This window comes from Lynx canadensis, chromosome B3, assembly GCF_007474595.2.
Source record: "Lynx canadensis isolate LIC74 chromosome B3, mLynCan4.pri.v2, whole genome shotgun sequence".
In the NCBI taxonomy this organism is placed as follows: domain Eukaryota; kingdom Metazoa; phylum Chordata; class Mammalia; order Carnivora; family Felidae; genus Lynx; species Lynx canadensis.
This window is the reverse complement of record NC_044308.2, coordinates 116394014-116421631: the sequence shown is the minus strand read 5'-3', so window position 1 is coordinate 116421631 and position 27618 is coordinate 116394014. Positions and strand designations below refer to the sequence as shown.

Sequence of the window (27618 nt, the reverse complement as noted above, 5' to 3'; positions counted from 1 at the left end):
TCAAGTAAAATCTCTTTCCCAGACTAAGTCTCAAGTTCTCCATGGCCTATAACTGGACAAAAAACAATCTGAAAGGCCACCTCCTGAATTCCTTTTAGCCTACAGCAGACCTTACTGCCAGGGCCACATGACAACAGCTGAGTGTGGAACAACAATCACCACTGAGAAACTAGTTGCCTCCAGTTTTCAGGCTGGCAGAAACTTTTTTCAACATTCAAAAACGTCCTAGTCTTCAGACTAAGTAATATGAGGTGTGTTTTCACCAGCATCCTCCACTCGACAAACGAGAAATAAACACAAACAGGTGAGACAGTGCCAGCACTGTGGGCTTACTCACTTGGACTCTGTAAATCACTTCCCCCCTTTTGGCATGTGAATTATTGGCAGGACTTAAGGGGTTGCCTGGCTGGGCGTCGGCGGCACTGCTCTGACCTCCCTCTGTCCCAAGAAAGCCCACGAGAGTGTGATGTTTGCAGGCCGGGATGCTCTGGCTGGAGCTGCTGGAAGAGGGGAGGCCATGCTGCACACAGCCCACGCTGCTCTGACCGGAGGGCTCCATCTGGTTCACCATGGAGAGGCGGGACTGGATGGAGGACGGCAAGTTCCGGAGCGATATCTGACTGGTGGACGAGCGCCGACAGGGCACGAACCCCGTGGTGGACATCCGGAGAGACGAGTGCCGGCTGCTGTAGCAGTAAGACGACTGGCTGGCCACTGAGGCCCGAGCAGGGGACTGTCTGACCAGGCTTGACTGGACAGAGTGGGAGCTGTGGCTAGTGCCTAGCGAGGGAGAAACAACAGCACTTGTTCCAGATGGCGTGATTCAAACGCGGTTCTTTTCTTTTTTTTTCCCTAAATCTTCATCCCTTAAGCAAAATGACTTGAATGTACTGAATTTAACGCTTATATTCAAAACTTTTTAAGTTATCAAAAATAAATAAATATTTGAGATCGGTTTTCTTGTGTGGTTTTGATAATATAATTTTAATTTGCTAAAGCTTGTCAATTTTTTTTTAAAGTTTATTTATTTGAGAGTGAATGGGGGAGGGAGAGAGAGAGAATCCCAAGTAGGGTCCACACTGTCAATGCAGATCACAAACTGTAAGATCATGACCTGAGCCAAGATCAAGAGTCAGTACTTAACTGACTGAGCCATTCAGTCAGTTTGCTGCCCAACTTGCCCAAATTGCCACCCAATTTGCTAAAGCTTTTTAAAAATTAAAATTCTGGAGTAAAAGAAAGACACAAATAATTTCAGCAAGTATCTGGATTTAATGCTGGGATAAATCCTAAAATATCTTCCACAGAAATATTTCAGAATAACAAGAATAACTCTTTATTACTTCAGAAATTAAGTATCTCATGGAAACGAGACCATGAGAAATATTTACTAAGGATTCATGTGGCAAGATCCATAACTATTTCTCAAGGTATAGAATTAGTGGCCTTTCAATCCGTTCCAATGACACACTACACGGTCCATAGAGAGATGATGATACCACATTGCAATTTTCGTATCCCTTACAGGATTGCTACTATACATGAATTATCAGTGATACTGAATAGCAGGTTCTTCTGTGTCCTTTTTCAAATTGCTTGATAGAATTCCTCAGGTTTGTCTTTTTCCTGACTCCTAACAGTAATGTGAGAATTAGAAAGTAAGTTTTAACTCTAATGAAAAAATTCCTCCATGTACTTTCTATCTGAAAACACAAAGAGCTGATCAAAGTAAGAGCATGTAAAAAAGCACACTGAAAGTTTTAACTTTTCACTCAGAAGTTAAAAAAGAACCACAAGATGTTGATAATATACCTATTTAGTCTTGATTACAATGCTATTGGATTTTTTTTAAACATAAGTAAATGTCTTAAGACTTCATCTCGTTCATATAAAGCGGGGGGGGGGGAGACAGTACTGAATCAACCAATCAGCCATATGAAAACAGATTAAATCTGATTCCTACTGCATACCATGTGGATTGCAGATATCATGTAAAAGGAAAATCAGTAAAACAAAAAAAAAAATACCATCAGTGCCTTGGGATAGGAAAAAATTTCTTAAGTAGGATACAAAAAGTACTAATCAGAAAGGAAAAGATCAGCAAATTGCTCCACACTAAAACCAAGAACTTCTTGTCAAAAGAGAAGCTACTCGGGGTGCCTGGGTGGCTCAGCGGGTTAAGCATCTGATTCTTGGTTTCGGCTCAGGTCATGATCTCACAGTTCTTGAGTTTGAGCCCTGCATTGGGCTCGGTGCTGACAGCATGGAGCCTGCCCGGGATTCTGTCTCTCAAAATAAATAAACTTAAAAAATTAATTATATATATATTTATATAACATAATATATAATAATAATCACATATAAATTAATTTATACAATATATTTATATAATATATAATTAATAATTATATATGCATATATATACATATACATACATATATACATATACACATACATATATACATACATACATATATACATATATATATATATATATATATGTAAATAAAAGAAGGGGAGGCACTCTTCACAGAAAGACAATCGAAAGTCAAGGGATAGAATGGGAAAAGACATTTGTAGTACAGAAAACTGACAAAGAACTTGAATACAGAATATACAAATAAAATAAAAAGACCAAATAGAAAAACGGGCAAGAGATTTAACAGGTACTTCAAAGAGAGAAACAGCTGATAAACTCAATTTAAAACCTTTCAATATTGGGTATCAGAGCAATGCAAATTAAAGCAATGAAATTAAAGACCACCCCTTCTCCTGTTCTGAGCAAGCAGGGAACCGATAATACTCCAGGTCAAAGTTTACAGGATGGGCATTCCTTTGTATAACTGGTGAGAGTACCAACTGGTTAAAAAAACAAAAACAAAAACAAAAGCTTCCTGGAAAGACTTTTGGCCTTATGTGTCATGAATCTTAAATATTCCCATAAACTTTGATTTAGTGATTGCATTTTTAAAGTCTCTAGCCCAAGAAAACAGCAGTCACAAAGTTTATTTGCAACATTCGAAGAAACCAAATCATTGACCAATGAAAGAGAAGTTAATCACGTTATAAACTAGATTATTATTAGCCTTTAAACATTATACTTTCAAAGACATGACATTTCAAATTTTACGTATATATAAAGGGATAAATATAAATAGGATAACATCCAACCAGGAATCAAACAAAATATTTTTACATATTTCCAAGTAGGTAATCTAGAATTCTCTTTAGACATGCATACTAACTGAGCCCCAGAGCTAAGAGGCTTAGACACGTAAGTTTGTTTTCACATTACCTAGTGTTGGAGGATAAGATGTGACAGGTGGATGGGGTCCTGCTCCCGACCCTTGCCCTGGATTTGCAGTGCTTCCCTGGGACACATTGCTATGGGGGTCACTGGCACTTGTTGCATTGTTACTAGTGCAGGAAATTCCACCTCCAGTGTCGGAATCTTCAATATTGCCACCACTGTTACAGCCAGCCCCACACCCTTTCCTTAACCTGGGAACAAACACCAAAGTAAGCAGCATTATCCCACAATCACCTCAAGATAGGGGTTTTATTCTATTTCTAGCTATTCAGAATGTTTAATGCTACTAACATTCACCTTTCAAAGTCTTTACAGCATAGTCAATATGAGAAACAAAAAAAGGTCAGTTATGTTGTCAAAGGATGGCCTAAGAACTATCCCTGTTATACTCACTGCCTCAATTCTTCCCAATCTACCTTCACTTTTATATACTCTTATCATCTTTTCTGATCTTGCCATCTTTTCTGAACCATAATAAACTGCACATAACAAAACTGCACCATTAAGATCACAGATGGAAACAGAATCCTTGGCAGCGCCTCTGAAGTATGCACCCCAGAAGACCTCATTTCTGCTGTAGCACACTTGGATGAGCACTGCTGTAATCACTGCCCCGCCCCTGCCTTTTTAATGTGGGGTGACCAACTATCCTGGATAGCCTACAATTAATTGTCTCAGTCTGGCACTGAACGTCTTGCTTCCCACGAGACCTCTCAGTGCTGGGCAAACCAGGGCAGTTAGGCACTCTAATCTCTATACCATTTCTCTCGGGGGAAGAGAACTCAACCTCTTCAAGGCAATTCCAGCACAACGGATAGTTTTGGAAAGAAATTTCTTCGAACACCACTCTGGTTTATTTCTTCTTTCTTATACTAAAATGGTGAAACTTTTTTTTTTTTTTCTGAATATGCCTAGAAGAAGATGTCTATTTGAGAGTTTGCCACCCCAATTCCACATCCTGTTTTTAAGTTCTGTTATTTAACGATCTGAACAAAAGCTTGTAAGAAATTGAAGATACTCCGTGACTTTTCTTCACCAGTCACCAAACTATGATGTTCCTATACAAAACACCGTAATTTACTAGACAAAGGAAGAGAAAAAATTCATGTGCACACTTGAAGACACCACAGATTCGAGATCTGAGTGATGACTGGATTATTAAAATGGCAGTAGTATATCCGCATCGCACAAGCAGGAGTTTCAGCAAATACAGTGTGCGCCCCCTACTGCTAGAATGGAATAAAACAAAAGTAATCAGCTTGTTCAGGTTTCCTACGTTTTTCTCTAATTTGCCTTTTGTTGGCTCACACATCCTAATAGTGGCACTATGCTGCAATATAGAGTAAGAAAAGCTAAAGAAAAGGGAACTATTCAAGATTCTACCAAATGCTGGAGGAATGGTTCTTTTTTTTTTTTTAAAGTTTATTTATTTATTTTGAGAGAGAGAGAGAGCGAGCGAGCGAGCACAAGCAAAGAAGGAGCAGAGCGCCAGGGAGAGAATCTCAAGCAGGCACAGAACCTGACGTGGGGCTCAATCCCATGAACAAGATCATGACCTGAGCCAAAATCAGGAGTCAGACACTCAACTGACTAAGCCACCCAGGTGCCCCTGGAGCAGTGGTTATTGACCAGAGCTGTACATTTGATGTATTGAATAAGAGTTTGAAATAGACTACTTCCCGAAGTTCCTGATAGAATAGGTTTAGATTGTGCCATGGCATCTGTATTTTTTCTAGAAGCTTTCCAGGTGATGCTCATGAAAACTGCTTGGATGAAGATGGTCAGGACACACCATCACTGAAATATGCAACCCCATGGCTCACCTGTGCCAGGTTGACACTATGAAGTTTCTGATATTGCCCAAGCTGATAGGTCCCCCAAGGATTTCTTTAAGCTGTTCGTGGCTGTCAGAGTAAGAAGTTGTCAGGGGGGAGACAAAGATTGGGTAGCCAATAGGTTGATCACAAGATGAGTTTATCATGTTTCTCAGAGCTTGTTTTGCATTCTGGATGCTCCCTCTCTCTGGATTACGGTTACGTAGAAACACAAGCTCTTGCTGTTGTCCTGCCCAAAGACCTCGGACACATTCCTTATTAACCTGAAAACCAGAACACATGGGAATTAGGTTAAGGGGCAAAGAATGAAACTCATATAAACAGAAGAGTATAAATGGGAGAGATGCAAAAGACCTATGATAACAGTGAAAAGCAAGAAATACAAGTACGGCACATTTGAATAGGAGCTCTTCAGTTTTCCATTGTCATTCGTAGGCTGTTAAATAATAAGCAGCCACGGTACTCTCTTCCCTGGTCTGCCTTACAAAAATACCAAGTTTACCAAATTGATAGAGTGTTGCATTTTGCAATCGGGGTAATAAGATATTTTTGATAGAAATGAGCAGTAACAAATATTTAGAGTTAAAAGGATGTTTGTGACTTTGCAGGTTGATTAAATGAAGTAGATAAAAAGCAAATCGTTATAAACTATTAAAATCTCAGAAATTAAGCTACCTAAAGCCATGAGATGTTTAAAAAATCAAAAAATAAAAAACAATGAAAAGTACAAACTATGGTATTATTTTGCAACCTAGGAATCAGATTAGCAATATGGTGCTGATATTCTAAGAAGAGATGCTGATATTCTAAGAAGAGATAGCATATATAATAGATAAGACTGCCACAGAAAGAAAATAAGCAAACATTATAAGACTATCGTACTTGAGAAAATTTCAGAGGACAGAATAAATTACATTAAAGTAAATCAAATTAAGTGCTCATAAATAATGCTAATGTAGTATGGTCATTTTTTTTTGTCTATAAAAAGAGTTTCAATGACTTTTTAAAGTTAGGACAAGGTTATGTAAGTTCCTTTCTTCTTTTTTCAGACACAAACGCCTCAAAAACTTACCTTAATGACTCTGAAGCTCAGGTATCGTCTATTCAGCATTATGATCTTATATTCATTGGTGCCATCATCCATGACATGCCGCAGAGCAAGCAGGGAGGGAGAATTGGCAAGAACCGCACTCCGCCACGCAGGGTCCCCTTCATGAGCTATTACGAGGTTCTTTTCATGAGACACAATGGCTTCATAGAGCACAGTAGGGTCATCATACTCATCTGGAGAAGTGAAATGATCCTAAACAGAAATAAAAAATGTGGTTTTTTTAAAGTTTATTTATTTTGAGAGAGAGAGACAGAGCACTAACAGGGCAGAGAGAGAGAGAGAGAGAGAGAGAGAGAGAGAGAGACAGAGAATCCCACGCAGACTCCACAGTCAATGCAGAGCCCCACGTGGGGCTCAAACTCACGAACTGTGAGATCATGACCTGAGACGAAGTTGGATGCTTAACTAAGCAATCCAAGTGCCCCCAAAATATGGTTTATAGGAAGTGAAGGACTTCCAGTGTACTGATAAAAGCTTCTATAGTTACTACTCAGTTACTAAATGAAAATTCTTAAAAACTGGTTTAATATGAATGTTTCATATCCATACATATTATTATTATTATTAGAGATAAATCAGAGATTCTTAAATTCAATCAGATTAGGGATTAGCTCATTACTGCCGTACTACTTTTGTAAATTCTTCAATCCAACCCTATCCTCTAAGTTTTAAATAAACAAATACCTTTCCCATTTTTATGTATTTTCTTTTTCTCATTCAAGTTGGGTTTTACATGTCTTCATTCACACATAATTTTTTTCTGTTCAAGAACTGTCTTACTGGTATCAGTTAAGGAAGGCTAAACTGCATAAAAATTCCCTCTTACATACAACTCTAATATACATAAAAGTTCCCTCTAATATAACTCTTGGTGACACTGACACTCCAGAACTCACTCTAGAATTCAGCGGAAGCTAGAATTCAGCTGAAATACAAGTTTTGTTTAGCTTCTTCCTTGCTTCTCTCCCTTCCTTACAAATTCCCCGGAGGGCACCCTGTCAATCTCTTGCACAGGAGTCCTGGACTCTGACTCTGTTTCTAAAGAACGTGGCCTAAGCCACGTTTACAAATTAACAATACCTCTGTACACCAACCCTCCTAACCTTTCCTTTAAATATTAAGCTCATTTTCTCATATCAGCAGATAACCAGATTTCATATAATGCACTCTCTTGTAGCAAATAGTTCCTCTAGGGAAGGAACAGTTCCTTTGTATGGTAGTGTTGGTATAATTTTTGAATGGAAAATAAAAGTGCAGACCTAGGCAATAATTATATTCTTAATAAAATGGACAAAGTTGGAAAATATTAGGCATGTCAAAATGGAGTATGTTTTATCTTGTTCAAATATTTCTTCTCATTGGGCTGAATGAATATTGCTTTGGAGGCAAAGTATTTGAAACAAGCAGAATGTCCATGAATACAGAAATTGCTAAATAAACTATAGTTAAAAATCATACCCTGAAATACTACAGAGCCGTTAAAAATGTGATGTGCCTCTGTATGCGCTGGCTATTCATGTTATATGTATTTTTTAAGTTTATTTATTTTGAGAGAGAAATAGAGAGCACACACATATGTGCACTGAGCAGGGGAGGGGCAGAGAGAGAGAGAGAGAGAGAGAGAGAGAGAGAGAGAGAGAGAGAATCCTCAGCAGGCTCCTTGATGTCTGCACAGAGCCCAATACAGGCCTTGATCTTACAAACTGTGAGATCATGACCTGAGCCAAAATCAAGAGTTGGACACTTAACCAAATGAGCCACCCAGATACCCCATCCATGTTATATTAAATAGGGGGGAAAGCATATGCCACAGATCATTTTATGTAGCACAATTATATTTTTAAAAAGGCAAATATTTATACATATAGATGGAAATGTCTATGAACTTAGGGAAATCAGAAAAGATATACATCAAATTATTGGCAGTGGCTGCTTCTTGGAAGGGCTGTACAATGGTATGGGGTGATGGGAAGATACTCTTGGGTGATCTTTTTCATTATGTTTCAAATAAAAAGAGCAAATGTTCCCAGTTCTGGCAAAAGTTTTTCAAAGGCGTTTTAAAAATACACTTGAGAAGTTATAAGCCAATGCACAAGATATATTTTTTGAAGATAATGAAACTGATTCATTTAGCATTCATTGGCGGCCAAGCATTGTGCTAAGCAATGATGATGTAAAGACGAATAAGAAATATGGGGCACGTGGGTGCCTCGGTCAGTTGAACATCTGACTCTTGATTTTGGCCCAGGTCATAATCTCAGGGTTGTGAGATTGATCCCCATGTCAGGCTCTCTGCTGAGCAGGGAGCCTGCTGAAGATTCTTTCTCTTTCTCCTTCTGCTCCTCCCCTGCTTTCTCTCACGCACACACTCTCAAAACAAAACATCTTTGTCCTCAATCACAGACTGACTGTAAGATTTTCATCATGTCACTTATAAGCCAAACTGGATGTTGAGACTAATGAAAATGGTAAAACAAGGAGGTAAAGTGTTTTACAAAATGATTAAATAGAGAAGAAAACACATGAACAAGAGAACACATAAAAAAGGCAATTTGCTTAATTTCTCTGAGTTCTTAGTCTTCACCTACCAAATTGGGATTTAAATGATTTTCTGGGTTGGGGCACCTGGGTAGCTCAGTCAGTTAAGGATCAGACTTCGGCTCAGGTGGTGATTTCACGGTTGTTCGAGCCCTGTGTGGGGCTCTGTGCTGACAGCTCAGAGCCTGGAGCCTGTTTCAGATTCTGTACCTTCCTCTCTCTCTCTGCCCCTCCCCCACTCACCTTCTTTCTCTGTCTCTCAAAAATTAAATAAATAAATGGGTTCCCCCCCCCCCGTTTACTAAAAAATAATAATAATAATGATAATTTTCTGGGTTGTGGAGACATCATGTATATAAGAACACTAATATGCTGTACAACAGTGTAAAATTATAAATACTACACAGATTATAAATTTTAATTTATAAAGTAAAAACATAATACATTAGATTGGAGAATTAAAAAATCAAAAAAGAACTGTAAAGGAAAAAGCAAAAATTAAAAACACCTACAAAGTACTAAACACACATTAGCAAAGATTGAGAGGCAAGGGTTAAGAGAAACTTTATATTTCTCGCTTTCTGGGGAAAAAAAACCTTTTTTTAAGTTTGAAGTATAAGTTACATATAACAAACGATACCATTTTAACCATGCAGTTAGAAGCATTTTGACAAATATGCACACCCATGTAATCACTGCTACATTCTAGATATAAAAGTTCTCCCTCATCCCCAAACACTCCTTCCTGTCTTTTGGCATTCAATCAATCTCCACATCCCAAGGGACCACTAATCTGCTCTCTGTGGCTACAGACTAGTTTGGCTTTAGATTTTATATAGATAAAATTATACAATATGTACTCTTTTTATGTCTGGCTTCTACTCTGCATAATGTTTGAGATTCATTCATGTTGTGGAGTCTAACAGTAGTCCATTCCTTTTTATTCCTAGGTAATATTCTATCATGTAGATATACCATAGTTTGTTCGTCTGTTGATGGACAGTTGAGTTGTTTCCAGTTTGAGGCAATTACAATTAAGACTCCAATGCACACATGTGTGTTCTTTGTACAGACATAAACTTTCATTCTCTTAGGTTTCTGGGTTCTATGGAATGTGTATGCATATCCTCTCTTTTAATATTGTTCGCTTAACATTGCCCATTTTTTTGCTTTTGGGAGTTTTCAGGAGTATACAACATACAAACCTTGGAGATTACCTATTTACAGATCTATCTTTTCTTGGCCTGAGAGTCCCTCATGGGCAACCCAAATTCTGTCTCAAAATGATGCTCATAAATGGTTGTTTCTTACCACTGAACGGGTCCACCTCAGCCTTCTCAAACGTGTGTCAGAATTATGGAATTTTTCCAGGGGCACTTGTGTTCCCTACCTTCCCCTCACCAGCCTTCCGTGGCTCCTGGGTTCCTGATTCCAACCCCTTACCCCCTGCTTGTCACTGTTGTTGTCAGTCACGGCTAATGAGAGTGAGTTTACCCAACTTTGTTGGGCCATCATGTAAGGTAGAGAAACACTGCCGCAGGCAATAATGCCACCGCCAAAGGAACATGTAAGGAAATGAACGTGGCAGCAACAGGTAAGAGCACCTGTAGGGAGAGATGGCGGCAAAGACCTATGGTATCAGAAAATACAGATACCCTGTGCCTCAGTTTCTTCTCTGACAAATGGAGATAAAATACTTGTCATAACTTTTAGAATTAACTGACGATCTATTTGGAGTTGTTAGATAATCATGTTATGTAAAAGAGTATTTCTTACAGAGCAGATATATTAATCAGTGCCTTTTGAGAAATTCTGAAGTTTTAAAAACACTTTAACCTAAAGTCATTATTTTTTTCTTTTAAAGACACTGAATTGTCTCAAAACCAGAAAGCCAGTCTGAAGATGGACAACTCTTTGTTCCCAAATGTACATTTTCTCCATGATCCTCAAAATACTATTCCATTTTCAACAGAGACTTTCAAATAATATATCCCTGATCAGTAATCTCCTAAATAATATGGGACATTGACTTTATTCCAGCAGTCTTAGATTATAGTATTATCACTTGCAGAGTAATTCACCCTTTATGTGGGGGGAAAAATATTCAAACAGATTTGAGTATAAAAGATGCATTTTAATGAGGCTTATCAGGCAGTCTTTGTCACCAGATCTGATGACTATTGTCAAGTGGAATGATTAGGGCAGCAAGCACCAGTTCTTAATCTCATAATACAGTCTTGAAATGATCCAGGGCTTTGGAAACGTATTTGGGGGTTACATTTTAATTTTTATTACCCTATTAGGATTATTTAACTAAGGCTAAATCTGTCCTGACCATCTATCGTTCTGTATAACTTGCTACACTAAACACAGAGTTCAGTAATAGCAGCACTTACAACTCCGCCGAGATGCTACTCCACTGCACTGGGAGTTGGCTAACATTCAGCTACGGAAGAGGCTTGAATCACATGTGAAATGTGAGGTCAAAACAAGAATTCTAAGGGTGAGGGACCTTTATTTCCAGTTTGTCACTGCTTACAGTTTGCCTCAAGTTCGTGCCCAGATCATTTACTCTTTAATATTAATATTCAAATTTACTCTTAGAAACATACGTTCAGGCTTCTAAGATTTAATATCTTGCCATAAATCATGTTTTTCTGTTTTTCAAATGAAACGTTTCTCAAAAAGTTCCCCAGGAACATAATTTGGAAGTGAACCAGCACCATTAAACACCAGTAATACATTACAGTTTTCCTTTTCTTACCTGATGAAGTTTAATGGACATGCGGATCCCCGGGACTACTACTTTCCTTAGTAATTCCATGTCAGCAAAGATCCATTCATCTCGAATTGAAGAAATACGGAAATCCCCCTTAAATAGGGCATGCAGTCCATAGAGGAATGACTCTAAATTACTGTTAGGATTGGAGATAAAAGTTTACACATTTTGACAAAGATCTACCATCACACTGATTCTTACATGTGGTTGTACATCAGAATCATCTGGGAGTGTTTTGCAAATACAGATTCCAAAGACTGTACTAATGCCAGAACCCCTCAATCAGAATCACAAGGGATATAGGGCCTGTTTGAGCTGGGATCCTTGTTTAGTAACCACTATAACAGTGAGTCCATGAAAATCAACAACGAAGAGTATATAAGCTACAAAAACTTAAGGAGGGCCTATTGGAAAACACATAGTAATCACAAAAGAATCTAAACCAGGTAATATTTCTTAATTCTAATTCATTAAGATGCGTATGTCAAGAAATTCAGTTTATATTTATACTCCCTAAATCTAATGTACTAGATTAGCCATATTAAAAGCATAAATGCTTTGGACAAAAACTACATGGATATATGGAAAAATAAAAAGAGGTAAATCATTAGAAAAACAGATATAAAACAGGGGGAGACCAATAAACTTTATGGGGTGATTATTAAAAATGCCTTAACTCCACTAAATTCTTGTTACCAGTAGTTACCCACACGTGTGAATTTTAAAAGCCAGCTATTAACCACTTGAGAGAACTCAACTATGTTCAAAGATCTATAAAAAACCAGTATCAGAAGAGACTTTTGCAATAAATTAGCATAGAATAAGCATTCTGAAAAGCTATTTCAGATTTTTCAGATTTATGTTATATAACTCCCCCTACTCTTTTCCTGAAAACAGAAATGCCTTCCTTGCCTGGACATATGGTGGGATGCAGTCCCCAAAGCTCTCCGTCCCAGAACACAAAGTCCATAACAAAGAGTCACCAGGGATGAATCTTTGTCTACATCCAGTGGCTTTAAAAAACAAAGAACATTAGTTATCAGAAAGGTATAAAGGTATTTTAACAAATCAGAAGATATTCAACAAATCAGAATGAAGAACTCAACTAGCATACAATTTCCATGTCTTCAAATAGTTCTAATGAGAAGAAGCTTAGCAAATCAGTATAAAATGAAGTATCAATATGTATGAGGAGGCTCTTTGAAACCTTTAAGTAAAATCTAATACTTTATAATAGCAGAACAAACTTAAAAAACTGGCTATTTTATAAAGTATAAGGATCTTAGCAAAACATCTCAAAGTATTTACTGGTATACACCATTACTGGTAACGTCCTCTCCTGAAAATACAATATTCTATCTATTAATTAGTTATTTCTGGACATAAGCTGGCTATTAGTGACGGCTGTATTACCCTCCCAGTGACTATAACTATAGTAAAGAAAATCAAATTGCTATCTGGAGAATACTGCTTCCCCTCAAGCTCTGAGTTTTGTTTTATTTTTTTTAACAACTGCAGATTCTCTTACTCAGATGATCAGGAAGAGGAAGATCTGGAAAAACTGACGTCATAATAACAAACAGGGATAGTCTTTCCATCTCTGAAAAAATAGGCTCAAACAGTTATAAATGAAATAACCTCTACCTTTGCTCTTCGGGAAGAGCAATACTCTATCCAGTTGAGGTAAATCACACAGAAACTCTCCCTGGATATGCCAGCTAGTCGATGGTCATAGTCTTCATCAATGTTTGGATTAAATGTTGGGTCTACATCAACATAATTTCGATCTGCACACAAACGCAGTCCCTCCTGCATTGTCTCATTAGCTAGCCACTCCTCTAGCTTAGAAGAAGTTGTAACATAATAAATGATACCCTAATGGGGAAAAGATTTAAAAAAAAAATCCAGGTTAAATTATAATTTGGATTAACTCCAATTTCTCACTAAATAAATGCCAACAGTTTATACTGATTGTATAACTTAATATTTTATTCTAGCTCAATACTGTAAGAATACATTTTAGGAATGCTGTAAAAAATGTACCTCAGGTCTTTCTGGATGAACAGTTAATTTAATACTTTAAAAATCACAACCATAAATTCAGCAAGGCAAATTCAAAATAATTCTATTGATTTTAGAACTTTTGAGCTTAGGGTATTTTAAGAGAGGCAGAAAAACTTTACTGTGATGGATTTGAGAAATTGCTCATAGAAAGTTATTAAATCAGCTTGTGATACTAGGTCAAGTTATAGAATTATAATAATAAAGCGACAGAAATATATCTATTTAGAATCAGAATTGGAAAATCCCATATACACATGCAGACGCACAGCATGTAAAAACTATAAAATCTGTCTCCCTGAGGTTGGGTTTAACCAAACATTAAATATAAGATTTAACATTCATCCCAATCAGCACAAATAAGGTGATACATAGAGGAAGTAAAACAGATATGGAAAATCCAGACATGGGTCACCGAAATTTAGCATACATTTCCCTCTTGAAAATATTGGCTTTGTCTGCAGGCCGCCAAATCATAGCTGTGCTGTAATCTTGTAAAATCTTCAGCAAAAACAGAATACTGGTGTAGTAAAGAACTAGCCTTGCCCAAAGAGAGGTTTGGTATCTGCCCTTGGGTCCTGGGAAATAACTTCTACTCCCTTGGAATGCCTTGGCTGATTAAGACTCTTTGTTCACTTGGGGCTTAGAGCCATGACCTCTGGAGGAGCTGGAAACTAAGGCTGGCCGTGTGGGTGGTCAGCCACATTTAAGTGACTGCACTCCAATAAAAACTCTATATACCGTGGCTGAAGCAAGCTTCCTTAGTTGACAATACTCTGTGAATACTGTCACACATTTGCTGCCGGGAGAAATGGGCATTGTGTGCACAACTACACCGGGAGAAGACGACTGGAAGCTCATGCCTTGGTGTTTCTGGACCCTGCCCTATATGCCTATTTGCATGGCTGATTTCAATCTGTATCCTTCCACCGTTATAAATCCTAATCAAGAGTATAATGGCCTTGCTGAGTTCTGTGAGTCCTTCTGGCAAATTACTGAATCTGAGAGTGGCCCCTGCAGTGGTGTCACAAGTGAGGGTGGTCTTGGGGAACTCCCAAATCTTGCAATACTTTTATTCAGTTTATTGAAAGCAGTGCAAAGCAGTGGTCAACAGCAAGGGCTCAGGAGTCAGACAAGCCTATGTTTTAAATCCATAACTCCATTTGCTAGTTAGAGGACTTGGGACAGGTAACATCTGATTTTTGTTTACTTGTAAAACAGAGATGTGATACTCCCTTAGGAAACTGGGTAAGTTACATATATTTGTATATATGCATATTCCTTAGCCCGGTGCCTAAAACACACGAACTACAAATAATAGCTATTATTATTAATAAACAAATGGAGTAAGTTCAACTAAAAAAAGAAACAACAAGACCTTCATAGGTATACTTTACTGACTTACTGGATACTAGAGAATTTAAATCACTACTTAGAAGCAAAGCACAGGTACAAAAAATATACATAAGTCTTTCCCAAGAAAAACTTCCAACTATCAGAAGATCTAATGAGGCACATTCCCTTACCTTGACATAGTAAGTGGTGAGTACTTTCCGAAGATCAAAGACTTGAAGCATAGAAGCAGCACTATTGTCAGTGATGCTATACCCCTCCAGAATATACTTAGTGACTATCACTTCCCAAGCTAGCCAGCGCTGGCTAAACGCAGCATTAAATGAAAGCACATGAGGAATATGACCAGGTTCACAACAGCAAAATCCTTCATCTTCTTCAACGCCTTCAGTAATGGCCTCTACTTCCCGTTGTTGACAGTAAGTACCTTAAAGAGAATGAGAGAGAGAGAGAGAGAGAGAGAGAGAGACATGAGTGAATACAAAGGAGAAAAAAAAATATGAAGTAGAAAAATAAATGCTTCAAAGACACAAGAAATTTAGAAAAAAGACACCTTTTATAGTAATTGAAAGTATGTGACTGATTTGCCCTGGAATGTTCATTAACAAACTGCAGGAAGCTCCAGAAAGTAGACATATTATATATTCATTTCCTGAAGAATCACAACATGCATTAGTGCATTGAAGGTTCTGAAAATTTGCGCAGTAACCTTCTTAATTTTGATTCACTGATCCCAAACTTTTCAAATTTGGGTTTACAATAGCATTTATGTCAAATGAAGGCCAATGAGTAAAGGGACATCTCATGAAGGTTTGAGTTAATTCAATAAGGGAAGGACTGAATTAGAAGTAAATCGTCACAGGGCACACAATACAGCCAGACATGCAGAACTCAAAAGAATCTGAGCTCTGTTTATCAGTATCATGTCCATACTGCAAGCAGGAATATTATGTACATCCTGCTTATTTGGATATATAAACTGTAAAGGTTCATGATAATTTAATCTTAAATACATAATTTTTCTGCTGCCAGTTCCAACAATAATTGGTTAAAATTATATTATTGGCATTTGAAGCTTATCTGCTGATAAAATTTAATTAGTTATGAGATCCGATTATTTAGCACTAGCAAACAATTCTTTGAAGTTACATTCTTTTATACAAGATACCAAACAGGCATTTCCTGCATTAGTGTTACTGAAGGGAAAATACAAAATTGGAATACACAATTACACCCACAGCAATCTAGTGCCAGTAAGATATCACCTGTCACACTGATGTTAATTTTTTTTTTTTTTTCCAACGTTTATTTATTTTTAAGACAGAGAGAGACAGAGCATGAACGGGGGAGGGGCAGAGAGAGAGGGAGACACAGAATGGGAAACAGGCTCCAGGCTCTGAGCCATCAGCCCAGAGCCCGACGCGGGGCTCGAACTCACGGACCGCGAGATCGTGACCTGGCTGAAGTCGGATGCTTAACCGACTGCGCCACCCAGGCGCCCCTACTGATGTTAATTTTTATCTTATCTTGTTCTGTGGTCTTGCTTCCACTTAGTCAATTCCTTATATAATAATTATAAGGGGATTACACATAATTTTATAAAGGCACATATTTAGGCTAAATAACTTATATGAGACTTTACAATAATTTTTTTCTTTAAAGAGAACATATACACCATCCAGGTTTGAAAAACACTGCTCTGAGAGAAACAGATGCCATGAAAACCAACCCGGGTGGTGGTGGTGGTTTTTGTTGGTGTTGGTGGTGGTGTGAACGATAAGCCTGAAGAGGTAGGCTGGGACGGGGCTCAAGAGCCATGTTGTTTATCACTCTAGAACTCTGAACAGCTCTGCTGTTTCATTTCTTACTCAAGTACATTGCTGAGTACTTCCGGAACAATGTCACACCGTGGTAAAAAGAAAAACCCTGGCTTGAACCTGACATTAACAGGAACGTCTGCTGCAACTGACCACCACACACGCTCATGACTATAGATCTATATTCACAAACTTTTTTTTTTTTCCCTTTTCAGAATAAGAATGTGTGTGATTTTAGGAAGTACTTTTCAGACCAATAAAGGAAATGAAATTCAATCAAAAGTCTCCTAGCATCTTCTGGAACATCGTATTTTATTGTCTTCTCCTATAACCTATTAAAAGATGAATTCTATTAATTTGCTTTCTAATACTTAATTTAAAAAATGAAAATGACTCAACTAGGAAAAGGAACCTGAAAAAAGGAACTCCTGGTTTCTGCTGATTCTGGGTTCTGAAAAATTTTGCATCTATGGCCACATGTGGGTTAAACTAGTTACTTTTTTAGTCAGTTTAGTTGTATTTTGTTATCAGTATTACACTGGCTTTGTAACAAGCCTGGAGAAATTCTCCTTTTTCCATGTGCCAGAATAGGCTAGAGAGGGCAAAGAATTATTCAGTTTCTAGAAGAAACATCCTGAGACCGGCATTTTAAAAGTGTGGCATGAAGCTGGGTCTGTTCCTTAGATTTTATGTTATTACTTCATTTTATTCATTTTGTCATCTTTCTGGAAGGTCTGACTAGACCAAAGGTTTTTAAGTAAAGGAGAGACACAATGAAAGACAGCTCTACTCTGTGCAGATCACTTTGTGAGCAGTATATAGAAAAGACACATGGCAAGAGGGAACTTGGAGATGCTGACATTTATTGAGGAGACAGAATGAGACCCTTGTTCAGAGCAGCAGAATAAAGTGAACTGAGTAACTGTATTAATGTGGGGTGTTTTTACTCTACCATACAAATCCCAAGAACAGTTCCTACCCCAACATACCCTGGTAATACATTTGGCTTAGAAAATAAAGTCATTAAAAAGCATAGGAATTAATACTAGCAACTGAAAAAAAGAACGCTGAGACCTGGAAAGGGATTCTAGAATACGTTATAAGGAACCCATTACCAATTATTTCCTGGATTAGCTATGTCTTTCAGTCACTTCATAGTGAATATTACTGATGAAATTAAATAAAACTGGCAATTATGAAAAACAGACATGTCGAAAGTAATTTGAGTAAAAGCCGAGAGGAATCCCATAGCATAATACATTTTTGACCTATAAAGTTTGACCCGGAAAACTGTGCTTGGCAGAAGTAACATTTACAAATAAAAAGTTAACAACTGTAGAAGTTATAATAATAAAATTTTGGTAGACAAAAAAATGATTGATAAATCTTTGACATAAAATTTACATGGAAAAGAATATTAAGAATATCAGTAAAATAAAAATGGAAATGAAATAAATATAAAGGGATTTAACCAAGATGGATAGCAAACTGATCAAGAAATCTGTTTAGTTAAATGTCACTTAATATTTAGAATCCACTACGAGACACAGTAAAATCAAGGAATTAAATTGGCTTAATGGACTATACCCAGAAGATACATCAAAATGCTCAGCAGATCCAAATATCTTTTTGGCAAAATACTGACACTCTTGATTAGTATTTTGAGAGGCAGTAGGTAGTTGGGACAGGGGATAACACTGTGAAGGAAAGAAAATAACCAAAGATCACAAGATATAGGCAAGAACATAAACAGACCTCATGAGAATTCTGGAATAAAAAGAAAGGAGAAACAGCTATATACTTACTTAATCATTCTACAAAATTAACTAATTATGTATCATATGCTAACTGCTGAAGTAAGCACTGGATACACAGTAATGAATACAGCAGACAAGATTCCTGCTCTTGAGGAGCTTACAACCTACTGCAAAGGTTTGCAAAATACAGCCCAGGGCCAAATCCAAACTAAGAATGGTTTTTGTTTTTCAAGCATTGTTTCAAAAAAAAAAAATCAAATAAAAATATGCAACAGAAAATGTGCATGCTTCCAAAAGCCCAAACTATTTACTATCCGGCTTTTTACAGAAAAGTTTGCCACCTCTGGGCTAACGCAGAAATACACCTCAAACAAACACAAATAAATATGAAATTATAATTATGCTGAGTGCTAAGGAGGTATAAATGGCAACATGAGATAATCATGTGGGCTAGGTGTTTAGAGAAGGCTTCTCTGAGAAAGCGATATTTAGGTTAATGCTTAAAGATAACTAAGGAATTAGCCAGGTGGAAGACTGGTGGGAGGAGGGGGGATGGCTGGTACGTTTTGGGCAAAAGGAAAGGCAGTAAAAAGTCCTTAGTAAAGAACAGCACAGTTAAGACCCTGAAGGCAAGGCCAATGTGACTAGAGTGAGTGAGGACGGTGGGATAAAGTGGGGTTGGAGAAACTGGCAAAGCCAGATAACAAACAGTGTGGTAGGGCATGCTAAGGATATGAACTCTATTTTAAATGCAATGGAAAGCCGCTGAAAATTTTAGGTCTGAAAGGGATATGATCAAATTTGCCTGTAAAGAAAAAATCACTGGGGGACCTAGGTGACTCGGTCAGTTGAGTGTCCGACTCCTGATACAGGCCCAGGTCATGATCTCACAGTTCATGATATTGAGCCCGGTGTCTGCCAGCGTGAAGCCTGCTTGGGATTCTCTCTCTCCCTCTCACTCTCTCCCCTCCCCCCAAATAAACAAGCATTTTTAAAAAATCACTATGGCTGAGTAAAGAATTATAGGTATCTCTTGCTACCCAAATCCAGCACAAATTCAGATGGTAAGACATACTATGTTCCCACATAAGTTTGAGTTTTGTTTGGCAAATAGTGAGAGTCTGAATGGTAAAAAATCTGCCCAAAATTTTATTTGAATCTACTTGGTACCAGAGAGTGAAAGCTGGAAGAGTGAGAATTTGGATCAATTTCTGATTTGGAGAGTTTCTGACCACTATGGTGAAATTAGCAGATCCTAAGAAGGACCCCCTTCTGACTCACACATACAGAAATGCTAGATAAAATATCCTCCCCACACACATTTGTTTAAAAAAACAAAAAAGTTAAAAAAGAAAGGTGAATTCTTTTTAAAAAGTTAAGGTCACGGCAGTAGTAGGTGTCGTGGTGAGGGGGTGCTGACTTTTGGATGAGTCTAGTTGGGTTAGTTCTGAACATTAGATAAGACTCTAGAGAGATGGAATTAAGGTCTTGGGCTCTGTTGGAGAGGCAGAAACAAATCATAAAACAAGAATAGGACATTTTGAAAGAGAGAGATTGGATGACAAACATCATAAATGAATAACAAACATCAACATTTAGTGCCTTAATTCGAGTGTCACACAAGTACAATCTTACTTTCAGTGAATGGAATAATTTTAGAAAAGCACTTGCTCCATTAGCAAAGGTATTACCCAACAAAGGTCCAAACCTTCTGATTCAATACCAGGGTGGAAATAAAGCTATAGGGTATAAACCTGATTTGATCCTCTATCTAGTCAAATGCTTTCTTATTTCCCATTTCAAGTCAAAAGCATGCAAGGCACTTCTTAGAGTAGATCAAAACACAGCTTGGATGTTCTCTCTAAAAACTCTCAAGTTCAAATGTTCCCTAGATTGAAAAGCTACACATTAATATGACTTTCCTCAATTCCTATAAAACAAGTTTCTATTCATGTTTACAAAATATTCAACTTATAGCAGTTGATAACATCAAGTTGGTATGTTTCTGAACACATGATTTTCTGTGTAGAAACAGCTTCATGTGTCGTTATACAAAATTGTTGAGGGCTGGTAGGGGAATAGGGAGTAACCGCTTAATGGGTGTGAGGTTTTATTTGTGGTGATGGCAATGCTTTGAACAAGACAGAGGTGATGGTGTGTAGATGGATGAAACGGGGAGACTCCAGGTCCTGAGGCCTCAACCCAACATGTCCCAAAGATGTGGCTGAAGGCTCTTGGTCTTGTCACCACAAAGAATTCGAGGACAGGCACAACACAGCAGATGAGCAACACAAGAAAGTTCATTAAAGCAGAAGTACACTCATGAGATTTGAGTGGGCAAACGCAAGAGAGAGAGAGACAGAGAGAGAACGAGCAAGAGACCTGCACCTGCAGGGGGTTGGGTTTCTATCACTTAATGACAGGTGTTAACTTGGGGGAGGAATATTCATTACTTGAGGTGGGGTTTTCTTGAAAGCAAGGTTTCACACTTTTTTTTCATATTTGGTCAGGGGTCACTGGCCTATTTTGTCAGTCATCTTGGGCCTATCTGGTTTGTTCGGGCTTCTTGTGGCTTTGTTTTGAGATCCTGCCAGGACAGGCCTCTGACTTTACAGACAGCCAGCCCTGGCTTCTTCTTTACTGACCTCCAGGCATCCTGCTTGAACCTAACCAACTGCCTACTCTAATAGTTGTACAACACTGTGAATGCACTAAATGCCATTGACTTGTTCCCTTTAAAACTGTTTTGATGTTATGGGAGCTTCACTTCAAAACAAACATTTGTTGAGGACAAAGGCATGGTGTCTACCTGAAAGTACCTGGTTGGCTACTCTATGCCTCACACAATACAGCATTCTAGATGCTGCTAGCCATCTAACAAATATATGCAACTTCTCACAAAGAAAATGACAAGACAGCAAGCAGAAAGCAACAGAAACTCAACATCACCTGGAACATAGTCAGTTATACACAAATGATGCTACCTTTACATATTTTGGCATACCACAAAAATGATTCTTCTCTGGGGCACCCAGGTGGCTCAGTTGGTTAAGCATCTAACTCTCGATTTTGGCTTAGGGCATGATCTCATGGTTCATGCGTTCGAGCCCTGCATTGGGGTTCTCCACTGACAGAGTGGAGCCTGCTTAGGATTCTCTCTCTGCCTCTCCCCTACTTGTGCTTATATGCATCTCTCTTTCTCTCTCAAAATAAACAAACTTAAAAAAAAAATATTCTTCTCTAAATGTGAAATTTGGAAGAGTATCTAAAAATTGTTCTTTTAACAACTCTTTTCATTCCACAATTCCAAAGACTAAGGATCTAATTTTATGCTGATTTTTGATCTGAGATGTAAACACATAAAACCCAATAGAAATAAGAGGTGAATGTCTTACCTCTGAATTCAAGTCCCCGCAGCTGGAAAGTGACTAGCCCGTTGCCTATCTCTATAAGGTGTACTAATGCATTGAGGTAGTCAGAGGCAAGAATGAAACAGTCCCCCGTACTGTAGTTTCCCCACCGTCCTAGGAGCAAATCACCACAGAGACTGTGTTGTAGGGATCTGGTTAAATGTTCATAAAAGATGGAATTCAGATTGTTGTCGTCTGATCCTGTAAGAAGGGATTAAAAATGTTACACTTTACCCTACATCTCTGTCACGTCAACAAGATTGTTAAAAATATTTAAGCTAATTTCTAGTTAGGGAAATTTTTTTTGACAAGAAAAATAATATTAATACCCTAACAATTTCTATTTAAAAATGAAACAGGGGGGGGCGCCTGGGTGGCGCAGTCGGTTTAAGCGTCCGACTTCAGCCAGGTCACGATCTCGCCGTCCGTGAGTTCGAGCCCCGCGTCAGGCTCTGGGCTGATGGCTCGGAGCCTGGAGCCTGTTTCCGATTCTGTGTCTCCCTCTCTCTCTGCCCCTCCCCCGTTCGTGCTCTGTCTCTCTCTGTCCCAAAAATGAATAAAAACGTTGAAAAAAAAAAAATTAAAAATGAAACAGGGTAATGAGAAGAGGTTCAGAATTTAGAGTTACAGGGGTGCCTGGGTGGCTCAGTCAGCTGAGCCCCAAATTCTTGACATCACCTCAGGTGGGACTGAGCCCTGCATCGGGGCTCCTCACTGAGCATGGAGCCTGCTTGGGTCTCTCTCTCTCTCTCTCTCTCTCTCTCTCTCTCTCTCTCTGCCTCTCCCCTGCTCATGCTCTGTCTCTTTCAAAATAAATAAATAAACTTTAAAAATAATATAAAATCTTTAAAACATTTTTTTAAAGTTAAAAAAAAAGCATGCATATTAATTCAGGATTTGGCCTTTTTTAACATACACAATGGCATCATTTGCATCATGAGAATTCCAAGCCCCTTACACAAGGACGTATTCCAAGCACATAGAGCTGAGATGGCTGTTTTATCTACCAGTATGTGGTGACAACAGTCGTTATTATCAAGTAACTAATCCTACGTAATCCAATTTTACAGTTACAAAAACCATTTGATTATTAATTAGGTTTCTCAAGTAGACAGAGTATTTGAAGGAATCTGAGAGTCAAATGGATACAAACACTTCAGTGTACCTTTGAGTTAGATTTCTTTTATTAAATTGATACATTGGAATTCTGGTTAATTTCTTACAGTTGGATTAGTGAGATTCACCCTCTATGTGTCCAATTACTAACAGGTGGGCTGACAAAAGGATGTTTCCCCAATGACAAAACTAAGGAGCCAGACAGACTTTAGATAATGGTACCACCACCCAAATACCACGTACTGAAGCTCTATCTTGAATGGTTCCCTCACATGACATCTTTATACACAATAAACTAAATGAAATTAAATGAATATTTACCTAAATATTCAGGGAAGCAGGGGAAGCAAATATATTAATAAATATACCTATTGGTCAGATTGCATATTCTTTGATACACTTGACCAGTTTAACTGTTCTACTTTTTAACCTCTGGAAGACAATATCTTTCAATGGCATTTTTAATTCCTCTGAGCATTCTTAAAGTGCACTTTATAAAAGATGGGTATATACATTGTAGATACTCGAATTCACATATACTTTGCTAAAGCAGAACAAAAAGCAAAGGATAGACAGTAAAAACCTTGGACCATGAGTAACTTATTCTGCGAGTAGTCCACAAGACAAGCAAACATTTCTAATAAACTTTAACTTGATAAACGAGAGATGTCTTACGATATAAGCAGTACATGACGCCAAATGTCACATGATCACAACTGAGCCAATGGTTCTTGAAATTCACTCTGATATACAAGTGCTTTGGATCACAAGCATGTTTCTGGAATGAATTATGCTCACACACCAAGGTTTTACTGTATAGTCTTTGAAAAATGACAATTTGGAACTGACAGAGGACTCCCGATCAGTTAGGAAGTGAAATATATATAAATAACACATTGCTTAGACTTGCTTCTTTACTCACAAATGGAACTTTTACCTGGATTTCTATCAAGCTGGGAAGCCAATCTGGTATTCGAATGATCCACTCGTTTTGTGCTGAAGAGGGCAAAACAACATTTTTACTAAGCTTTAATTAAAAAGGAGAAAACCATATAATTGAAGTTAAGTATTATCACTTTATGTATATCTCTGAGAAAAATCTATGATTGGCATATTGCTAAAACTCCTCAGTAGTGTAGTTTAGGGGTAAGGTTTTTTACTCTCCCACCTTTATTATACATAAACACAGCAGTTATCTCCTAACATGTTAAATTGAACAGTGGGTTGAAAGACATTAATAAGTTTAATGCAAAAAAAAAAAATTGATTAAAAATGTGTACCATATATAGTTCTTAGAGATATACAGTACATGAAACATTTTTGCAAGGGGAAGGTACATCTATTAATGTCCAATGGTACAGTGTTCTTTAGAACAGTCGTTCCTAAAATGTGGTCCACAGAACTGGAAGCAGGGGCCTCAAGACCCTTTCAGGCAGTTTTCCAGATCAAAATGATTTTCATAACAATCTTGAGCTGTTACTGACTTTTTTCACCATGTCGACAAGTGCATTGATGGCGCAAAAGTAACGGTGGGTATGACTACCAGCACTTCAACTTGAATCAAAGCAGTGGTATCAAACTGTATTTTTTACTGCCACACATGCACAAGAAAAAACAATAAAACAAAAATTCACATTTCAATTGAAAATGTCTTTAATGAAGCAATAAAAAAAATTAGTTTTATTAAATCACACCTCCTCAGTATAGGTCTTTTTCATATTGTGTGATGGTTGTCTCAAGGGATTGCATTTGTGCCACTGTTTGAATTGCAAGCTGCACTTGGTACTTTTTTTTTTTCATGGAACATCACTTTTACTGTGATTATTCAGACTTGCATACTTGACAGACATTTCTCAAAAATGAAGGAAGTGAGTCTGTCCTGTTGCCAATAACAAAATTCAAGTTTTTCAGCAAAAATCAGAATTTGGGAAAATGTATATTTACTATAATGAGTTTGAGAGCTTACCAACAAACACATTCCTTACACCTCCTTTCACCTTCTTATTAATGATCTTCTCCCCTTTGTATCCTAAGACCCTTACCTCTCTCCTTAGCTCATGTAAGTATCACATTACATGTCTCTGGAATTTCCACATCTGTGTGGATTCCACATATGCACACTATTAAATTTGATTTCCTCCTGTTCATCTGTCTCATGTCAATTTGATTCTTAGTTGAGCTAGAAGGATCTTGAAGGGTAGAGGAAATTCTTCTTCCCCAACAACAGATATGGTTTTAAGACTCCATATTGCAACTAATCTTTAGGAAACTACCATGTGTCGACTTCTAGTGAAAGATCAAAGAGAAATATCCACAATTGTTTAAAACGGCTATTAAAATACTTCTTTCTTTTCCAGCTCTGTGTCTGTGCGAGGCCAGATTTTCTCCATGTAATTCAACCAAAACAACATATTGCAACAACAGATTGGTTGCAGAAGCAGTTATGAGAATCCAGCTGTCTTTTACTGAGCCAGACATTAAAGAGATTTATAAAACTACAAAAACAGTGACACTCTTCTCACTGATTTTTTTGCTGGTATAGAAATTACAGGAATTTTCATTAAAAACTGTTATTTATATTAACACATAATGGGTTTATTGTTGCTATTTTTAAACTAATTAATAAACATTTGAATTTTTCTGAGTTTTGATTTCTAACACAGTAAGTATCTGTAGATAAATCCTGTGTCAACAAAAACTCCTGACATTTCAATAACCGTGAAGAGAGTAAAGGGGTTCTGAGACCAAAACTGCTGCCACAGACAATATTTTGGATCAAAATTAAATAACCTGAGAACATCAGTAACACAGAAATTCATCAAAAAGAGAAACACCAAGTGTGGTTTTAGATAAAAGACCAGAGCAAAAGCTTCCAATCCACAAGCTATTCCACTGTTTAAAAGGTGAGACCACTATTTTCACCTATTAGGTGCACTGATGTGTGAAAGTGTAGAGAGAAAAGAGGCAGTCATGGAGATGGCCCATAGAATTACAAATTAGTATAAGCTCTTTTTGAATCAATGTCAATACATGTTAAACGCCTTTAAAATGTTTAGGTTCCGTGACTCAGTAATTCCCCTTTTGGATAATCTTTCCAGAAGGGAGGGAGGGAGGGAGGGAGGGAGGGAGGGAGGAAGGAAAGAAGGAAGGAAGGAAGGAAGGAAGGAAGGAAGGAAGGAAGGAAGGAAGGAAGGAAGGAAGGAAGGAAGGAAGTTTGGAGAGATTACACATAAGGATAGTTAGCAGACATCAGATGAAACAGCTAGCCAAAGAAACTAAATCTAAATGGAGAAAATACTTTATGCACAGAGATGGTCATTAAAAAGTTCTGCTCATGAGAAACCAGATGTAATCTATAGAAAATTTAGCTCTACAAATAGATATTTCTCAGGAAACTATGAGATAACTAGTTATGACTGCTATAATGACATAACATTGTATAGCATAAAGTTTCAGAGCTGTATTAATGTGGAACTCTAAGAAACAGCATTAAAAGAAAAAAGACAGAAAAAGGAATATATTCACCAAGAACTAGGTTTTTAAAAAATCTCAGGAAAAATGGCAGAGAAAATATAGAACAGTTACTCTGACTCTTCTAATTTTATGTGATTTTTGAAACTTCAAGAGTATTTATAAAGTTTTAGCAAAATGTTTCAACACAAAAATTATTAACCATGAAATATTTATGATAATGCTGTTGATAGTTTTTCCTAGTAAAAAATAGATAAAATTGGCTTTCAAATGCTTTATTGTACTCACTTATAGTCTCTCTCCCAGAATTTGACAGGTCGAACATACGAAGTGATGAATATTGCACTTCCTAGAAAGGGATTTAGTGGAGTAGAAAAAAAGGCTGATACAGCAGCCTGAACAAACAACATGGCTGAATCTATAAAAAGCTGGTTAAGGACTTTAACATTCATTTGAGTGAGCACGCACACACACACAAATACATCTCACAAACACATTGCCATTACCGCAATGAAAACAATGTGAAGTTTGTCACAGGAATACAGAAGAGGGTGTCACTGGACAATGTAAGGGGGTACAAGTAGGAAGACAAGCCAGGATAGTACAGCCTGGCATGATGCTTTGAAGGGAATCAAATAAACATCTGCTAATACGTATTTGGGAAAAGTCCATATATTACCCTGGGATAAAGATGCTGGCTTTAATTTTCCACAAGATAAAACTAAAATTTACACAAACAGAAAATCTGTATTTCTATCCACGTAGTCACTAACCTTTACTTTTATTTAGAAAGTACTTTTAAGAAATGATGAGATTAGAAAATTTTAGACATAGTTAAATTACAATCATGATTATGAAAAATGTTTGTAATCTTCATTTAAAAATATTTCTAGGGGTGCCTGCGTGGCTCAGTCAGTTAAGCGTCTGCTGTTAGTTTTGGTTCAGGTAATGATCTCATGGTTTGTGGGTTCCAGTCCCGCATGAGGCTTTGTACTGACAGTGCGGAGCCTGCTTGGGATATATTTTATCTCTATCTCTCTCTCTCTCTCTCAAATAAGTA

General features: G+C 37.5%; 1 protein-coding gene across 8 annotated transcripts in view; it reads right to left on the bottom strand.

The window, feature by feature from the left end:
- PCNX1 (pecanex 1) overlaps positions 1-27618 on the bottom strand; it is a 171709-nt gene that overhangs the window by 5902 nt on the left and 138189 nt on the right. For 7 of the 8 annotated variants that reach the window (XM_030319448.1, XM_030319450.1, XM_030319449.1 and 4 more), the window contains 11 exons: positions 26847-26976; positions 24025-24083; positions 21957-22172; positions 15161-15414; positions 13218-13448; positions 12486-12586; positions 11559-11709; positions 6218-6448; positions 5134-5408; positions 3296-3501; positions 338-780 (listed from right to left, as the gene is read on the bottom strand). In XM_030319448.1, the coding sequence (XP_030175308.1) occupies positions 338-780; positions 3296-3501; positions 5134-5408; positions 6218-6448; positions 11559-11709; positions 12486-12586; positions 13218-13448; positions 15161-15414; positions 21957-22172; positions 24025-24083; positions 26847-26976 (2297 nt within the window). The remainder of the gene's footprint in view (positions 1-337; positions 781-3295; positions 3502-5133; positions 5409-6217; positions 6449-11558; positions 11710-12485; positions 12587-13217; positions 13449-15160; positions 15415-21956; positions 22173-24024; positions 24084-26846; positions 26977-27618) is intronic. The other variant, XM_030319452.1, reaches the window with a different exon arrangement.